The sequence below is a fragment of the Myiozetetes cayanensis genome, unplaced genomic scaffold (genome assembly GCF_022539395.1).
Source record: "Myiozetetes cayanensis isolate MyiCay16 unplaced genomic scaffold, myiCay2020 scf1, whole genome shotgun sequence".
NCBI lineage: Eukaryota > Metazoa > Chordata > Aves > Passeriformes > Tyrannidae > Myiozetetes > Myiozetetes cayanensis.
The window spans coordinates 30,909,660-30,927,786 of NW_026086604.1; the positions used below are offsets into that span (position 1 = coordinate 30,909,660).

Genomic DNA, 18,127 nt, shown 5'->3' on the forward strand with positions numbered 1-18,127 from the left:
CGATTAGCTAGCAAGGTACCTATCCAAGTATACTTTGGAGTAAACTAATTATATTTTTAAAGGCAACGAACAAATCCAGTAAGTGCTTCTATTTTTTTTCTTTTTAGGGCACTGGTTGTATCTGTAGCTTTTAAAGAGGCTCTCAGTGATTTAACTATTCCTGAGATTTGTGGGAAAGTGAAAAACTGTCTATAGGGACTCAACCTCCAAGGATAGAGGAGCTCTCATTTAAGACCTCAACCAATCTGAGGACATCATGTAACTGAAGATTTAACCAGTACTTCAACTGCAGTAACAATGTTTAAAGAACTAGAAATAAGTACAACTTTCCTTAATGACAATATGGAAAAGAAAAAACATGAGCAGGTTTGGCCCTCCCTGTTATACAAAAAACGAAATGTCAAAATGAACACCAGAAAAATGGAACAGCTCACACCAAAATGGATGTATGACGGTAACGTGTACTGTTCTCTAAACAGAAAAACTCTAAATTGCTTCCTAAGAGATATTATGAAAATGAATTCAAAGGCAATGCATTTACTTAATATTAATTTCCCCAGTTATCATGGTAAGATGGTGAACAATTATGAATGAAAATTGGCTATGTGCAAAAATTAGCTTGGAACAGTTTACCCCAACACCAAATCAAATTAAGGCATACACTTCTGTACTTCCCACCAACAGGGAATTCTGTCATTAGGGAACATAACAGCATTATTTTAAGTAATTAAATGAAGTAGGCTCACCCATGAAGAGAATGCAAAGGACGATTTGAAATGTAGCATTGTAGGAAGACCCTATTATTTGGTTTATAAAAACTAAAATATTTTCCCAAGTAAATAGATGTTTTCACCTAACATAAGCAAATTATTGAATTATGAAATTGCTAAATATTTAGCCTTCTAAGTTGGAAAACAAGTAGTCTTTGATGTTTGCCTAAAATTCTCATGGGCAAATGATATCCTGAATTCTGTAATCCCAACAAAATGTTTTATTTTTTCACATTTAAAAAAAAAGAATCCAACTAAGCTTTAGAAACAGTGTATTTCAACAAATTAAAGGCTCAGAAGCATTAGCAACAATAATATTTGAAAGTGCACAGAATAAGTTTTATTGCCTGTCTTTAAAAAAAAGCCTGATTTAACAGTTTCAGGAGCTGTAGCACACACACAGCTTGAGTAATCTACAGAATCTTAAGTCTAGTAATTTTGGAGAAGGTCAAATAAAGCTGGGGAAAAAATTCAGTGCAGTGCAGATTAATTTTATGTCAGTTTAGAACAGAGAATGGTACAAACCTGTCTTCTTCGGCCACCAGCTGAAACTCCATGGTTTTCCACATTATGCAAGTTGTTCAGACCTAGGAGACAGTTAATATAAATCCAGTGCAATGAGGAGTCACCATTAAGGCAGCAGTTTTGCGTTCTACCATGTACATGAGACAAGAATGTACCCTATTTTGATATGTTATGACAGATTGTGAAAATTTCAGTGTCTGATTACATATAAATACACTTTTTTATATGAATACACATTAATCATTAATTGACCATAGTCCAAGGACTCAAAAAATAGCCTCTTAAAAAAAAAAAAATCACCACATTTTCTATACAATAGAGTTCACAGAAGAATTATATTTTAATTAAGTAAATTAATTAGTTAAATTAAGTAAAAATTGGTACATAATAATGGAACATTTCATTTTGGTAAAAGCAGTTTTACTATACATACTGCTCTCTTTTTACACAGAGAGAATGGGAAGTAACAAGCAATCAGAGCTATGATTCTTTGTGTATAGATTCCATTACTTCTGAGTACATGTATCAGGTTTTAACTGTGGCAAGCATTCAAGGCATCTTAAGAGTTTGTCCTTCCATGTACAACGTGGCCACATGCAGAAACTATAACATCATCTCTCTGTGGTAAGAGGTTGCTAATCGTCTTCAGAACCTACTTATAAATAAATATTACATTATCCATGTTGTTAAGTTAGGGTTACCAGGAAAATGCACAAACATCCTAACTTTGGAAAAACAAGTTGTAGTGTAAAATGCACAATCAGCCAAGCTCTTTAGTTCCTTCCCACCAAAGTTATCTAGCACAGAATTCAGAAAGAATTTCTTTTTCACAGAATACTGTAAATCACAGTAAAACAAAAAAACCCCAAGCAAACCAGAAAATAGTGAATGATTTCACAAAATGAGTTGCCGGAGAAGCCACTTCACAGCTTCCTAAATACAGCAACCACCAAACCTGCAGTTGTATAGAAACTAAACACAAAAATTACGAGGGTTTTTTCCCCCATAACCATTTTTTTATTAATCCAATCACATTTAGAAATAAGTATTTGACATGACTGTTTCGAAAGTGTAAAAATAAACTAATACTCACTCTGAAGAACTCTGCTCCCTGTGTGTTTCTGCCCTGAATAAGGCCTGCAAGCAACATAGAATGGAGTAAAAATACACAGAGTTTCATGAAAAGTCTATGACCAAAAGCAACAAAAACAAATTTTACCTTCCAGGGGACTGATTTGTGATATACTGTTGCTCTTTCACCGATCTTGAAAAAAAGAAAAAAAAAAATTTCCTAAGCAGCAACTTGCCATTTATATTATTCAACAATATTTAAATTAAAAAAAAATACCAAGATCTCTCTACAGAAACAGTGGCATACAAACACTTAACTCCATCAATCCATTAACCCTCTTAATCTTGCCTCACACATTCAAGTTGATGGCATTTTGCACATCTATTTTTTCGTCACAAATTACTTCCATAGGGTTTTTTAACAGGTCTTTCATCGTATCTCTCAGATGTAATTGTTTCATGAGCTGTCTTTCTAAAAAAAACCAAAAACAAACAAACAACCCAACCAACCAAACCTTACGAAATGTCTTGCTCTATACTGTCTGCATGAGTCAATTTCCTTAACTGAAATGATGCCAAATATTCCAAGTATAACACTGCAGAAATAGAAGCTCTATCCCAACTAAAGACTACAGTTATATTCTCCATGAAAAACAAGGCAATAAACCTAGAATATCAGTATATTCTAAAATAAGCATGTAATTGTATTGAGGGTTCACACTTCCAGAATCATGATGTAACATTACTACGTCCCTTCACATTAGCATCAACAGCAGAATCTTGTGTAAGGAAAATGTAACAGACTGATTCCATTTTCTTATTCTCTTTCTTGAGGTGACTTATAGCCTAAAATTAGGAGGGCTGGACTAAAAAGTGCGCAATCAAGCATTAAAAAAAGCAAAGTCTTTTCATGTTTTTATTGTTATACAAGACTGACAGCTGTTTAAACTGAAAATTTTGTATATTTACAAATAATTAAACTTAACCAAAGCTATTTGATCTAAATGCAGAAAATAACAACTATAGAAGACCCCAAATTTTAAGAAAATAGGGAATATGCTTGTAGCTAATTTTCTATTGGACAGCAGTTTGGAATTTAACGTTCTTCCTTCTCCCTACTCTTAATTCTTCAAGTTTCAAGTTACTGTCCAAGTACACCCCTCAGTAATATAATCCTTAATACAAACCTTTGCTTTGTGTCCAAATTACTTGTGTCATTTTCACTGACATTCACAGATTGGTTTTGCAATGCTGTTGCTTCCAATCCTTTAGACTCTGCATATTTTGTGGCTTCCTGTGAGAAATGGAATTGATACCTTAAAATTAAAGCCAGCCAATACCTAGATAGTAGTTCACACTAGGATTAATATGTGTACTTCATATTAGGACTCACAGTGCTTATTTCACAGACACTTTGGAGGTATTACCATGAAAATAAGCAGTTTCAAAACAACTCTAGCTTGCTAAATTGAAACCCATAAAGATCTTTATCAACCAATAACTTGAGAAATTTTAGTCATAGCTGCAAGTGACACTTATATGGACACAAAGAAATACAATTAATACTTGCATAATGAGTGAACTTATGAAGGTGTGAAGTATATCGTGGAGATTAACTAAGACTGCAAATATTATCCAATTACATCAAAGTCTGTTTTTTATAACTAGGTTAGAAATGGAAGACTAACAGGTCTTACAAGTTTATCCAGTTCTGTAGCACATGTGAGGATCAAGAATGCCTATAACACTTTCAAAAGACATTCCTAATCAGACCTTAGGCTTATAATATAACCTTTCTCACACTGGCAAAAAATTTTTTTCTAATATCATGCTCAAGCTTTTAGTGACAAACTAAGACTACTTCTCCTCTATTGCCAAGAGAAGGAAGTAGTAGTTCATTGCTCTTTATAGAATGTCCAGACAATCTCAAGGTTTGTACTTTTCCCTGTATTTTTCCCACTTACTTGATGTAATAAAAACACTCTCAAAAAAAAAAAAAAAAAAAAAAAAAATCACGTAGTCCAACTTAGTCCACAAGTTCATTCTTGCCAGTTGTGCAAGCAGAGCTAATCATCTTCCATCTAACACTACACACCCCAAAAGGTGATCTGCTTTGTAGCATTGAAATACCAAAATGATTCAAAGTTGATCACAGGGCTGGAGCATCTCCTCCTATGAGGAAAGGCTGAGAGAGCGGGAGTTGTTCAGCCTGGAGAAGAGAAGGCTCTGGGGAGACCTTATAGCACCTTCCAGTACTTTCAGGGGTGCTTAAAAGAAAGATGGGACAAACTTTTTAACAGTGCCTGTTTTAACAGGACAAGGGTTAATGGTTTTAAACTAAAAGAGGGAAGATTTAGATTAGATGTAAGGAAAGTTCAGGGTTTTTTTTATTATGAGAGTGGCGTAACATGGAACAGGTTGCCCAGAGATGAGGAAGATGCCCTGTGCCTGAAAACTTCTGAGGCCAGGTTGGATATGCTCTGAGCAATCTAATCTAATTGAAGATGTCCGTGCTTATTGCAAGGGGGTTGGACTAGATTATCCTTAAAGGTTTCTTCCAATCCAAACTATTCTATGGTTATACTTCTACATTTGGCATTAGAAGAAAGGGAAGAGATATTAAAATTGAAGCTGGAGTGCTCTTCTGTAGAGAACACTGATGGGGAACCATTATGTACTATACAGAAGGGGGAACTCATCACAAAGATGTCTCCTCCATGTCCTAGAATAACTCTGTTCAAAATAAGATTTGCAGAGTTGGTGCAGAAAGTAGGACAGACGTGCGGGTAGTGCGGGTGCAACAACAGAGGGCCTATCTATGCTAGTGTGGAGTTCTGGGCCTTCTCTGACACCTCCAAACCTTGATTTCCTCTTGGACTCAAAGAAATAGCCTTGAAAAATAAACTTGAAAACTGACAGTCAAGTGAAACCATTAAAAGGTATTCCTTGTATTATACTTTGAATGCCTTTAATAAGTTGTCTAGTCTCTAAGGTAAGAAAATGAAAAACACAGAGGAACTTCAGGATTGTTTATTTAAAATTTGCTTCTTATTACCTTTAGATGTCTGTGCTTTTGTAATTGAATAATTCAATACTTTTTAATAGGAAGTAAACATAAGAGAAATTCTTTACAATCCTCCTGAAGATGAACTGCAAGAGGAATGTTGTTCTTGTCCATTTTAAATCACTTTTGAGCAAGATTCTTTGTAAGGACCTTTATTATTTACAGGAAAACAGCAATAATAGTTTTCTACCTCCTAACTTCTCTGACATTCCTAAAGCTTTTAGCGAAATTAACAGGTCTTGGTCTTTTATTTTTCATATAAGTCATACAGACCTAAACAAAATAAGTAGCAAATATATAGCTACCTTATTTTTTAAGGAGTTCCAGATCAGAACTGTTTCTCTTAAACATACACTGCTGACAGATCTTATTTTACTTATGCTTTTTTCCTATTTTTCTAATCAAAACAGTAGTGGAAAAAACATTCATAGAAGATATTTTAGAGGAGACTTATTCCTAATAACGTTCTCCAAGACCTATTAATTAAAACAAAAAGGTTGAATATAAGACAATCTAAAGGAAGACAAAGTTTCCTTTTCATCTAATACAATAACTGACTATTGCCTAAACAACTCCCTTGAAAGTATAAATTCATTTAATCTTATCAGGTAACTCTTTCGAAAAGTTTTGAAAATGCTCGTCACATACCTGTATTAAGAAGTTAGTTTCATTTTCTTTCCTGAAAAGTTCAATGTAGGACTTGATTTTACTTATTAAAAGACCGTAACTGAAGCTCTGGAGAAGAGGAACATATGGATCCTTGTTTTTAATTACGGTCGCCAGCTTCACCCTTAAAGGCTAAGGAAACCACAGCTTTAAAAAACATAAATTCTGCAGTAAACTTGGTATCTATGCTAAACAGGACATACAGAAAGTAAACATGATGATTATATAGCTTCCTGAATATGTCTATATAACTTCACGCTATAGTTTGAAAGGGTTCTAAAGTAAAATACGCATAATACAGGCATTTACTTTATGTGCTCCGTAAATGGTAAAGTGTAACTTTTCAGAGATCCTCATTTTCTTTATGAATAACATTGAAAGCAGGGTTGTCAATGGAGCAAAAAACACCCAGTAAAAGCCACTCAGTTCTCTTTTCTCATTTGCTGCCTCAAAAACACTGCTACTGAAAGGGGTATACAGTGTTCAGGAAAAGGACTACTTAGTATATCAGCCTTAAGGACACATCAATACTGATAATCAGAAATTTGTATTTTGTCTACCAATCACTCTGAATCTTACAGAAACCAGTACAGCCAAGAGAATTGACTTCTGTATACAGGCTGCATTCTTATTATGAATTTGAATACTATTACCACAGTCTATACTTTTCAAATGACCGAATCCTCTGAATGAGGAGCATATCTGAAGAATAAGTTACGCACATGCTACTACTTCCATAGAACACGTGTCCTAATATACCAAACGAAGATACAGGCAGTATTTTTAACTTTTTTTTCTTTTTGCCTGCAGTCTTTCTTTTGCTCTTTTCTCCACCCCAGGAAATTCAGGTGTGTGCACCAGTTATCATTTTAAAGAGATACGCACTCAAACTTGCATCTTTCAGAATGATGCAGTCAACTTCAAACCAGGAAGAGTCCTGACTCACATATGTTTTCTTTTCTAAGTAGAGGCGTAACAACATTCAGTCCACACTAGAGAAGCTAATGAGTATTCCTTCCCTGTGATGCTTCTGTACATGGAACACTAATTAACAGAGGTGACGAATAGAGTCCACTGCGACAGAAGTCATCAGACTATTATTAGGGAGTTATGTCTCTACTGGCATGTTTATACTGCCTTTGCTCTGAGAAAACAGTGCTATTAAATTCCCAGAATCTGCAGTGTCACCTCACTCCTTATATTAAATGGGAAAAAAACAACTGCTAGATGCATTTTACTCCCCCAAATCACCCGTTATTTCCATCAATCCCCTAGCCAAAAATTTCCTTTTGTATTTAAACGTGCCACTGGTGTGTAAGTGACCGCATAGACAACAATTAGGTCAAAGCTATGTAGGCAGCATTTGCTAGCTTTGGAAACCCACTCCCATCTTTCTCCACTGAAAATAGAAGCGTTTAATACAAGTTAAGAAAGTTATTACCTTATCTGATTCAGAGTCTGTAAACAGCCTTTCAAGAACATTGGTAGCTTCCTTAAAATATCCATGCTCTATATGACCTGCTACAATCTGCAACAAATATAATTACAAGATATGCTGAAACACTTTTCACCTGAGAATCAGAAAAAAAAACCCAAGAAAAGTCACAATACTACAGTTTTCTAAGACTTCCAAAATTCTTAAGGGTTACCAACAATTACCTAGTTATAAAAGTTAGTTCTGAAGTAATATTAAACACCATGTATAAAGCCTCTCCATCAGGCATTTAAAAGGACCATCACTGAGGCAGTGTCCCATATTTACCAATAAGCATTGCTTCTGACTCTTCCTGAAAGACTTTCACATTCCCAGTAGTTGACAATGTGTTTTTATATGTTCCTCTTTGAAATCAAGTGTTCTAATACAAATAAATATTTTTAAGTAAAAAAAAAAAGTTGTTCATATTATATGAATAACTCAAGATAGTAATGTTTTGAAATTGATATCAATTGTGACATATTTTTTTTTTTCAGATTGGCAGCTTTTGATATAAATTTGAACTGGTACGAACAGGAACCACTTTGGATAGAAAAAGGTCCCCTGTACAGATTTATTTACTCTGTATTAAAACTTTGAAAATTCAGTTCAGTCTGCTAATAGCCCAGGCATTTTGTAAAAGGGGCTCGGTTTTACTAAGACAGAATCATAGAATACTCGAGTTGAGGCCATCAAGTCCAACAGTCAGTCTTGGACTACCATGTTCACCATTAGAGTATATCCTCAAGTACCATATCCACGTGGTTTTTTAAACATTTCCAGGGATGGTTACTCTACCACTTCTCTGGACAGTCTGTTTCAATGCTTTATAACCCTTTGTGTGAAAAGGTTTTTCATAAAATCCAATCTAAACCTTCCCTGGTGCAACTTGATGCCATTATCTCTCATCCTGTTGCTTACTACCTGGGACAAAAGGCCCACACCCACCTGGCTACAGCCTCCTTACGTTGTAGAGAGAGATAAGGTCTGCCCTGAACCTCCTTTTCTCCAGGCTGAACACCCCCAGCTCCCTCAGCTGCTTCTCATAAGACTTGTGCCCCAGACTCCTTCACAGCTTCGTTGCCCTTCTCTGGACACGCTCCAGCACCTCAGTGTCCTTCTTATAGTGAGGGCCCAGAACTGAACACAGTACTCGAGGTGCAGCCTCACCAGTGCCAAGTATCCCAAGTACAGGGAGATGAGGATTGCCCTGGTCCTGCTGGCCACACTATTTCTGATCCAAGCCAGGATGCCATTGGCCATCTTGGCCACCTGGGCAACTGCTGGCTCGTGGTCAGCTGGCTATTGACCAGCAACCCCAGCTCCTTTTCTGCTGGGCAGCTTTCCAGCTACTCATTCCCAATGAATAGGGAGTATCCTGAAGCATTTTGAGTAAGTCACACAGACCTGAATTTGAATCAAGTGACGAATATCTTCATGAAGCTTTTCCAGTTTAGTTTCTTCCTTTTCAAGTAAAGTCCAGAAAGACAGAGCAGATTCCAAAGGTGAAATTTTTTTACCATTTTCAAACTGTAATTCTTAGAGGGAAAAAAAATACTTTTAAAAAAAAGTACTTTAAAGGATAAAGCTAAAAATATTACAGTACTTAAATGCAAAATAGTAATCTGTTGAATTCCTTCTTCCTGAAATAATTTTTAGTCTTTCTCTCCAGGTGTGTTTAAGAACCTGAAGTAACTATCTTCTTTTCAGACAGACTAGTTCTTCCTACCCTTGCTAATGACATTACTGTTGATTTTTAAGGGATATTACATGTCAGCTAATTCTTGTTCACTTAAAATGCCACTTGTAATAATGCTGAGTTCAGCATTAGGTACTTGGGCTGGAATTAATAATACAGTAAGTTTAGCATCAGATATCAAAACATTTGGTATTGATACTGTTAATTTTTGTAGTAAACCACCATCCTAAGGTTGGGGTTTTTTTCTGAATCTATCCCAATATTTCCATTTCTTAAGTCCTTGTTCAGTTGTTGTATTTGAAGTGCTTAAACCAAGAGAGAAATTCAAACTGCTTGACACTCACAGGAGTGTCACTGAATAAGCAGAAGCAACTTCCCATGTCAGTGTACTGCTTTGCCAACATCAAGGTTTGTGTAAACTCCCAGTGAGAAGGATCAGTGCTCAGTTCTGACAGAGACCTGACCTAGCCAAATAGTCATCCTCTCAACACTCTCAAAACAGTTTCCCATTCTGGTCCTTACACACCTGCACAAGCGAATGTAAAAGAAGCAGGAGGAGCTGGCAGGTGAACAAGTGTTTTTTTTCATTAAGGAATGAGTAAACAATTTAAGCAATACTTAAAAAAAAAAAAAATTACTTTATACTCGCTACAATAAGTCAGTCAGTAAAACTTCAGTGTTATGTGCATATATACACATAATTAAAAAACCCCACTTTTATGTTTCTTTAATTATTGTTTCAATCAAGTAATATGACACTTCATATTAAGATTGTTTTAATACTGTAAAACCGAAGTGTTTAAAAGAGCTGGCATCTGAAACAGCCTACTCTGTTTTAAGATTCATTACAGATTAAATAGTTTAATAATTAGAAAAAAATTAGGAAAGCTACCATAGAGCAGCTTTCCATGTACACTGTGCAGCTACACTTGATGTAATACCTGCTGAGCATATGCAATCTTCCTGACCACACAGGTCATTCTCTATACTGATAAAAAAAATGCACAGCAAAGTCGTATTACCAAGTGTTATATACAATAACATAGTTTTAGAGCATTATCAGAAAAGTTTCATGATTTGTATAAAACGAACTACTTTCAATATTAGAATTTGATTCTCAAGCTAAAATAAATCAAGACAACTGTTATTACCTGGCAAGAAACATAAAGAAATTAATTTTATAAAAATAAGTCTACTTCTCAAGTCTTACAATGAATTTTATCAAACAGTAAAAATCTGCAGCAAAAAAAGTTAAGTCTTCCAAAAATTTCATTGTGAAACAAAATCATCTTGGCTGAATCAACAAGTTAGTTGTAAATACAGCCAGAGGAGATATGGTAGTGAAAAAGAGCCCCAAGGACCTGCTGCCAGCTGAAAGTCTTACAGCCTTCTGTAGGAAACAAGGGCAGTCATCCTTTTCATCCATATTCTTATTCCTACTGTTAGTCCTTCTTTAACCTCTAGTTATGTGTGCAGAAAGCAATGTACATCACGAGCTTTAAACTTGCAAGTACTTCTCACTAAGAGCTAGTCAGTCTTTTCTTTTGTTGATGCTACCCTGACAAAAATAGACTGATAATTTAAGAAGTATATAGTAATTCTAACTCAGAGCAGCTAAGTCAGTCAGCATAGAATAACACTGGTCCTGCATACAACTCAGTCACATGTGGAATAAAGATAGTCTAAAATGTGCAGTTCATTGCATTTATTTACACATACTTATCTGTATATGTGTTTACAGAGATGTACGATTTACATGTAAATATATAACCACATACGTATTTATAATATGTACAGTAAAGGCTCTGTGAAAGCATATCTAACACACCTCTGTGCAAGTTCACACAAATATTTTTAGACAAGTGACAAAAAAAAAAAAAAAAAAGAATCAGAGTATTTACCAAAGTTTTTTCCTTTTGCAATTCTTATCAAAAGCTGACAGACATAAACCCTTTTTTTCTGATGTGTTGGTATTTTGAAAAAGCCGTTGATAAGAGCTGGAAAATAAGACAAGTGAGAAGTCAGTCTTGCTTCCGTACTGCCACAATGTGGCTAGACATATACTAGACACTGTGTTATCAGACTTAAATGATCTACTAATCTAATTTTTTGTTCATTAAGAAACCAATGAAGTACATTTAATTAGTAATTGCCCATGTTAAAAAAACTTAATATTTAAGAACTTAAACAGAAAAATATATCCTTCTCCAAAGAAGCAATAAAATGTATCACAGGCTTATATTCAGATTCAAAGACCATGGCATCAAAATAAAATTTTGTTTAGGCAAGTAGCTTACTACAAAAGACATCTGTCTGCTCCAGAGTACACTTCTATGGAATGCCCACAAACCACGAGCCACAGGCAGACTGGTAACACTTAACATGTTGCTACAGCAATTTAACAGACAAAAAGCAGTAAAAGCTAAAAGGAAAGCACAGTCAGAAATGTACATCTACAAGGGAAACCCTCCTTTCAAGGTTGGAAGGTCACAAGAATTTTTACATATTTTAGAATGGGAACTATCATGCTGGTTGCTGTGAATTTCTTATTTTATTGGGTTGGATATAGTAATTCATCTTCACAGCAAAATACAGTAACATTCAAAATGAAAAGTGAATCACAGAATAGTTGGGGTTGGAAGGAGCCTCTGGATATCATCCATACCCATTGTGATCCCTTCTAACCATACCCATTCTGTGATTTTGTAGTCCAACCTCCCTGCAGGTTCAGGTGAAGCAGGTTGCATAGGATCACATCCATACAGGTTTTGAATACCTCCAGAGAAGGAGACTCCACAACCTCTCTAGGCAGCCTATTCCAGTCACCCTCAAAGTAAAGTTCTTCCTTGTACTCTGAAACTTCCTGTGTTTCCATTTGTGCCCAACAAAATCACAGAATTATGAAGAACATGTCATGTTACTTGTCCAAGTTGCAAACTGAACACTCTAGTCCAGGAATTGTTTATGTACACACTTCAGTGTCATCCTAGCAAAAAAGCCAGGATCCTGGAGCACAGAACACCTGAGTTTTGCAATGACACAACTAGAGCACATAACACATTGTTTCACCTGGAAGTACTCAGCCTACTTGAATATTAGAGTATGATCATCTCCTACACAGAATAGATAAGCATGAAATTACAAAGTAAACAGCCCTGAATGATTACCTAAGCTAACATCAAGCAGAATATTGTCATTTGGAGTAGGAAGAACATTTCCACTGGCTTCAGTGAGGACAGGTTATATAGGAGCTTTTAATTCCTATAGCCAAAATATGAAGTAAAAAGAGCACATCACTTAGAACAGCAGTAAAGCGTCACTCATTGTGATCACTTATGCACCTTCCGTAGCAGACTAGAGAGTCCAGTTTCAGAAAGGGTCTGGACAAGCTTAATGATAGACACCATACACTGAAGATGAAGGCAGAACTTTGAAATTTTGGAAGCAGGCAGAATACCATAGGTGAACAATTCCACAGAACAAAAGGGTCATCTTGGCAAGCAGCTTGAGATTTTCAGCTCTCTCTGTTCTCTTAAGGTGCACCTACATTACCACTTTAATTCAGAGCAGGGATGTCACTTCAAAGCAAACCTCCTGTACTTGGTTTGTGCAATGGAACAGTCTTGATTACACAAAGTTAATTCCTTTAGAGCTATTCCAAAGAAAAAGAAGCCTTTAAATGTTTACATTACAGATTAACAGCAATGACTATTCACCTCAACGTCTGAAACTCCCCCCCTTGGAAAGGTTCAGTCTCATTCAACCAAAACATTAACTCACAGGAGCTGCGGTTATCTCGCCAACAATCGAGCTCGAACACCGGCGCATTAAACAAGCAAACAAAAACTCTGCCTGCACTGCTTCACTGCCTGTGCGAGTGCTGCCCACACCACCAAACGGCCTCAGCAGGCTACCCGGTGCTGCGGGAATCTCCTGAAGCGCTCGAAAGAGCCGAACACCGCCGTCCCCAGCGCTGCCGGAGGCAGGACACAGCGGCCCGGGGGCGGCGCTGCGAGAGCCCCGAGCGCCGGCGGAACCCCCCGATCCCCTACCGCCACTCACACTGCGCCACGTCGCTCCACCGCCAGAACTCCGCCCCGATCCTGTCCCCGAAGTGCCGGCACAGGCAGGAGCAGGCGAACTCCAGCATCCAGTCGGCGGCCACGGCCTCCGGCGGAGCCAACGGAGCCGAGCAACCCCAGGACCCATCGCCGGCCGCCGCCGCCGCCGCCATCTTCAAACTGCGCGCCAACGGCCGCCGACCCCAACCCGCCCGCCGCGCCGCAGCCAATCAGCGCCGTGGCGTCTCCCGGCTCCGCCCCGCTCGCCTCATTGCAGCCAATCAGCGCAGTGGCCCCTCCCGGCTCCGCCCCACTCGCCCGTCACAGCCAATCAGCGCGGCCCGGCCGCTCGCTTTGGCCGGCGAACTCCTCCCGGTGCCAGAGGCTGGGAGTGGAAGGAGTGAGTGTCTTTCAATGGGAGTTGCCACGTCCTACGCTTCCTGGAAGAATAAAAGGCGAACGTGGCCGTTTTGTGCATGTGTGAGACGAAGGACTTCTCTGAGCACATCTTCATGTGGATTCGGGAGAGATAAGGCTGCTGGAAGAAGGAAGGACCAGCATTGCAGAGGCTGGAATGACCGGAAAGTGGAAGCCTGGACTTGGCAATGAAGCCTCAGATGGACTGTGAAGAGAGACAGAATTAGCTGGAGTGTGGAGTGCATCTGTCTGGAAAGGCAACACTCTGTATGTGTTAAAATGTAAAATCCAAGGGGAAGAAGGGTTTTTCTTTCAGAGACTTGATGGAGGGTCGAACAATCTTCTGGTAGATCTGGTGAAAGGCCTTCTGAGCTGTACTTCACTCCAGGGAGGAACAGTGTGGTATCAAGGAGCAGAATAAATGAGCTGCTTAGGCCTTTGCTGGCTTTGACTCCTGTGGTCGCATTAAATGCACCTGCTGCAGTCTTGCTGTGGCATAAAAAAATGAGGTCAAAGAGACAAGAAAATTTAACTAAAAAGAATAATCTGTTTGGACAGCTGTACTAATAGAATGTAAGATTTAAATTTGCACTTTGAAAGAGACAATATTTGGCAACAGTTGTAAGCTTATGTTGTAGTGAGCTTTCAAATGTGTGTTTACATGTGTACCTACAGTAACAACTTTAAGGACATAAGTTCTTCAAACTGGACAAATTCCTGTTACTTGGCATGTTGTTTGTAGTACTTCAGGATAGTGATAAGCCTGAAACTGTGACAGGCTACATTAGGCTGCTGATAATCTCGAAAATCAAAATTTTCAGAGTGTTTGACATGAACCACTTAGACATAAAAATGAGATCATTATGCATTAATGTTTGTCTGAGCAGGCATTTTGGGAGTTTTGTAGTAGAAACTGACAGGAAGGTATGTCAAATCTTGAAATTACCCTGATCAAATAATTGTATCACCAACTTGCAAACTGTTACCTTTTTCAGCAGCAGTCATATTCTGGTTTTCTTCTGAACGCCTTCAGAGGATTCTGACTTCAGTGGTTCAAATAGAGAACAGATATTTTCTTGCAAATGTGCTTTGGGAAGACAAAGTAGGCTCTGACCTGAGCAAATACCTCCCAACCAATGCACGATAACTACATTATATTCCATAACAAACAGTTGAGTGTTGTCTGATTTTCCTTTATCATCTTTATTTATGGGTGAATTTATGTATTTAGATTATCTTCACCCCTAAGACCTGGAAACTCCGAGGTATCTGTGCATGTTACAGCAGTACTATAACATTTCTGCCTGCCTTGTGGGCAGCATCAGAGGACAATGTTTTAAAAACTAAGTTGTCTCTCAGTCTGAAAACAATGTGTAAATATGCTTCTGATGTGATTAACTTTAACAGGAAAGTACAAATTCAGTGTCATTTTCAGCCCTCTGCCTGCAGCCTGTGCCCTTTTGTTGTTTTGTGGTGGTCTGTGTTAAGTTGTGTTTAACAGCTTGTTTGCACACCCACAAGGGAGCACCGAGTGATGGGGGAGGGAGACCCCAAATTCCCTGGATATTCCCGGGCCCATCACAGGTCCATCTCCACAATCCCATAGGAGTACATGACACAACTACAGACAGGAACCCAGACTGCAAACTCCCAGGGAAAAACACCCTATCTGCCCCCTCCCACCCTTTTGGGGAGGGCTGTTTTCCCTATCTCTAATAACTTCCTATGCTGAGCAGGTCACAGCAAGACCTGTGTTCCTTACAGCATTTGGTTATAGACCACTAAATATTAGTCCTAGCTACAATATAGGCTACAGCTAATTTACAAGCAATATTAAGTATCTCTTGTTCAGAAACAATCTTTTGCATCTCCCAGTTCCACCTAAAGCAAAATCTCGTTAAGAGCACATTTGCTGACCCCATCTCTGCACATACCTGTGTTGGCAGTTTCATTGTGACAGTAGAACGTGTCACCACCATGGTCACGCTGGAGACTAAAGTGTTCATTTTCTTTCCTTGCCCATGTATGTGTGTTAGTGATGCATGACAGTGAAATGCAGCTCTCTTCTGCTGGGCAGTTCACTACTGTGGTATTGGCCCCAGCAGGTTTACCTGGCTTGCTCTGGCTGGCAGCACTCCTTCTTGCTGTCATCTCCCCGGGAAATTTTTGGCTCCTGAATGAAACACCCTTAGGATTACATTAATGTTTAACTACTGTGACAAAAAAAAAAACAAAAACCCCAGGCATTGCTGGTAAATAATAAGTGTTTCTTCTATTTTAATTTTTCTTTTTCTATCAGTGATTCATAACATGGCACCTGGACTATACTAATGCTTTGCTTGCTTCAAGTTGCTTTGGCAGTCACTTGGGCTGATCCCCTCTGTTGCCTGGATCATCCCTCCATTGCTCTCTCAATATTTGGTGCTCTCAGTAGCAGCAAGTTCACACTAGGTCAATTAAGCTATGCTGGAAGTCAGTCAGGACATTTACGTGTTCTAATATCCACCTTAATGTCCACTCCAGCACTGTTGGGGATGGCCAGGAAGAAGAGGATACATCTTATGAAGATTGGAAAGAGCGCTTTGTGGCAGGAGAAGAGATGCTACCTGAACTAACAACTGACATGTGAAATGAACTGTGTTTGAAATGAGGAGATAAGATTGTAGGATTTTCTATCTTCCAGTTTTACCCTGCTTGTAGTTGAGACCTATGCCTCATGGCATGGAGACAACTGTTTATTGGTTAATATGATGTTAGGTATCCACCAATCCAGTTATTCCCCAGTTATGTCATCGGCTGTTCAACCCCCTTGTTGCGTATGTATTTACCTCTACCCAATCTGTGTTAGTGGATTTGCATGCTCCACCTACCTTCCAGTACCCTCTCTACCTTTCCCCTTAAATAGCCCTCCATCTTTAATAAACGCAGATCAGCTTTGGACTAGCTCCTGGCTGCTCTCTTGCTAACATAGCTGTCTCATGTGTCCTTTATTGGGCAAGCATAGCGTGCTACTTCAGAGCTAGCCATCACGTACATCTACAGGCTGTCCAAGAACCCCTAGCTGGTCTGCTCCTTTTCCCAGCGACCAAAATCGTGTCACAGCACCAGTCATGATTTTTTCCAACCACCATTGCATCCATTTTTATCACCCCTCTGACCTTATTACATTAACAAATTACTTTGAATTTCCTGGCTGGCTTATGATTGACTTGTGCAAGCCTGATTGTACTCCAGTACTGGGAACCTCATCTACATCAGCCATATGGAGTCACTGGAACTAGGTTACAAAATATTTTTACTGATTATTTTGAGTCATGGGTAGCAGGCAAAAGTTAACTGAACAACTGCGAATCAAAAGCGGATAGTCACAAAAATAGTCACAAATAATAATCTCTTCTTCCTCCAACTTTATGTACTGAGCATGATATCATATGAAATGGAATATCGCTTTGGTCAGTTTGGGTCACCATTCCCAGCTGCGTCTCCTCCCAACCTCCCATGCAGCCCAAACTTCCTTGCCAGTGTTGCAGTATGAAAAGCAAGAGGCCCTGGCTTTGTGTAAGCACTGCTCAGCAATTACACAAACATCTCTAGTATCATCACTGTGTTCAGCACAAATCCAAAATATAACCCCATACTAGCCACTGTGAAGAAAATTAACTTTGCCCCAGCCAAAACCAGCACAGCACCCAGCCCTGGGTGTCTTTTAGGAATCCTTAATGTCATATGTGGACAAATGGTTTTCATGCACTACCTCTCTCTCCCCACTTGATGACAGAAAAAACCTGAATAAGCATTTTAGAAAAGATGCCTGTCTTGTAGGCAATTTGAAGTCAGATGCCCTGGGTGAACTTGCAGCAGGGCAACAAATGGTAGTCTAGTGTGGCAAAGAATACATTATTACTTTTATGAATGAGGTGTAAAATCACAGTTGGTTGGATTAATTCCTAAACCAGTTTTTTTCTTTCTCATGCAGGTGTTTCTAGCAGTTCCATTTGTGGTGATGGCAATGTCTTCCTAGTTTTAGCTCCCATAGTTTGGTCTCCAAACCTGCAATATGTAACACTTTCCTGTTTATACTGGGAAGTCTTATTGTTTGCCTGCCTTTTAAACATTTTAAATTGCAACTTGCAGTTCTTGAAAAAATTACTTGCCGCTTACAGGTCCTGTTAGAAAGTCTCTCCTGCTGATGGATCTGCTGACAGCAAATGTGAATAATGTTTAATCCCAGTACTACTATGATACAGGAGAGGATTTTGTTTAACCAAGAGTGTAAAATGTACATATTTGATGTTAGGTGTGATATATAGATGTGCATGCATGTGCATGCATGGGTGCATATGTACATACAGATATAGATGAATATATATATGTATTGCA

General features: G+C 38.5%; 1 protein-coding gene across 1 annotated transcript in view; it reads right to left on the bottom strand.

The window, feature by feature from the left end:
- Window positions 1–13,518, bottom strand: part of TERF1 (telomeric repeat binding factor 1) — a 19,614-nt gene extending 6,096 nt beyond the window's left edge. Inside the window, exons 1-9 of the mRNA XM_050315068.1 lie at window positions 13,332–13,518; window positions 11,171–11,266; window positions 8,978–9,108; window positions 7,538–7,624; window positions 6,079–6,228; window positions 3,554–3,660; window positions 2,515–2,559; window positions 2,389–2,432; window positions 1,296–1,357 (exon numbers count right to left, since the gene is read on the bottom strand). Of these exons, the coding sequence (XP_050171025.1) occupies window positions 1,296–1,357; window positions 2,389–2,432; window positions 2,515–2,559; window positions 3,554–3,660; window positions 6,079–6,228; window positions 7,538–7,624; window positions 8,978–9,108; window positions 11,171–11,266; window positions 13,332–13,503 (894 nt within the window). The 5' untranslated portion in view covers window positions 13,504–13,518. The remainder of the gene's footprint in view (window positions 1–1,295; window positions 1,358–2,388; window positions 2,433–2,514; window positions 2,560–3,553; window positions 3,661–6,078; window positions 6,229–7,537; window positions 7,625–8,977; window positions 9,109–11,170; window positions 11,267–13,331) is intronic.
- Between the last annotated feature and the right edge of the window lie 4,609 nt (window positions 13,519–18,127).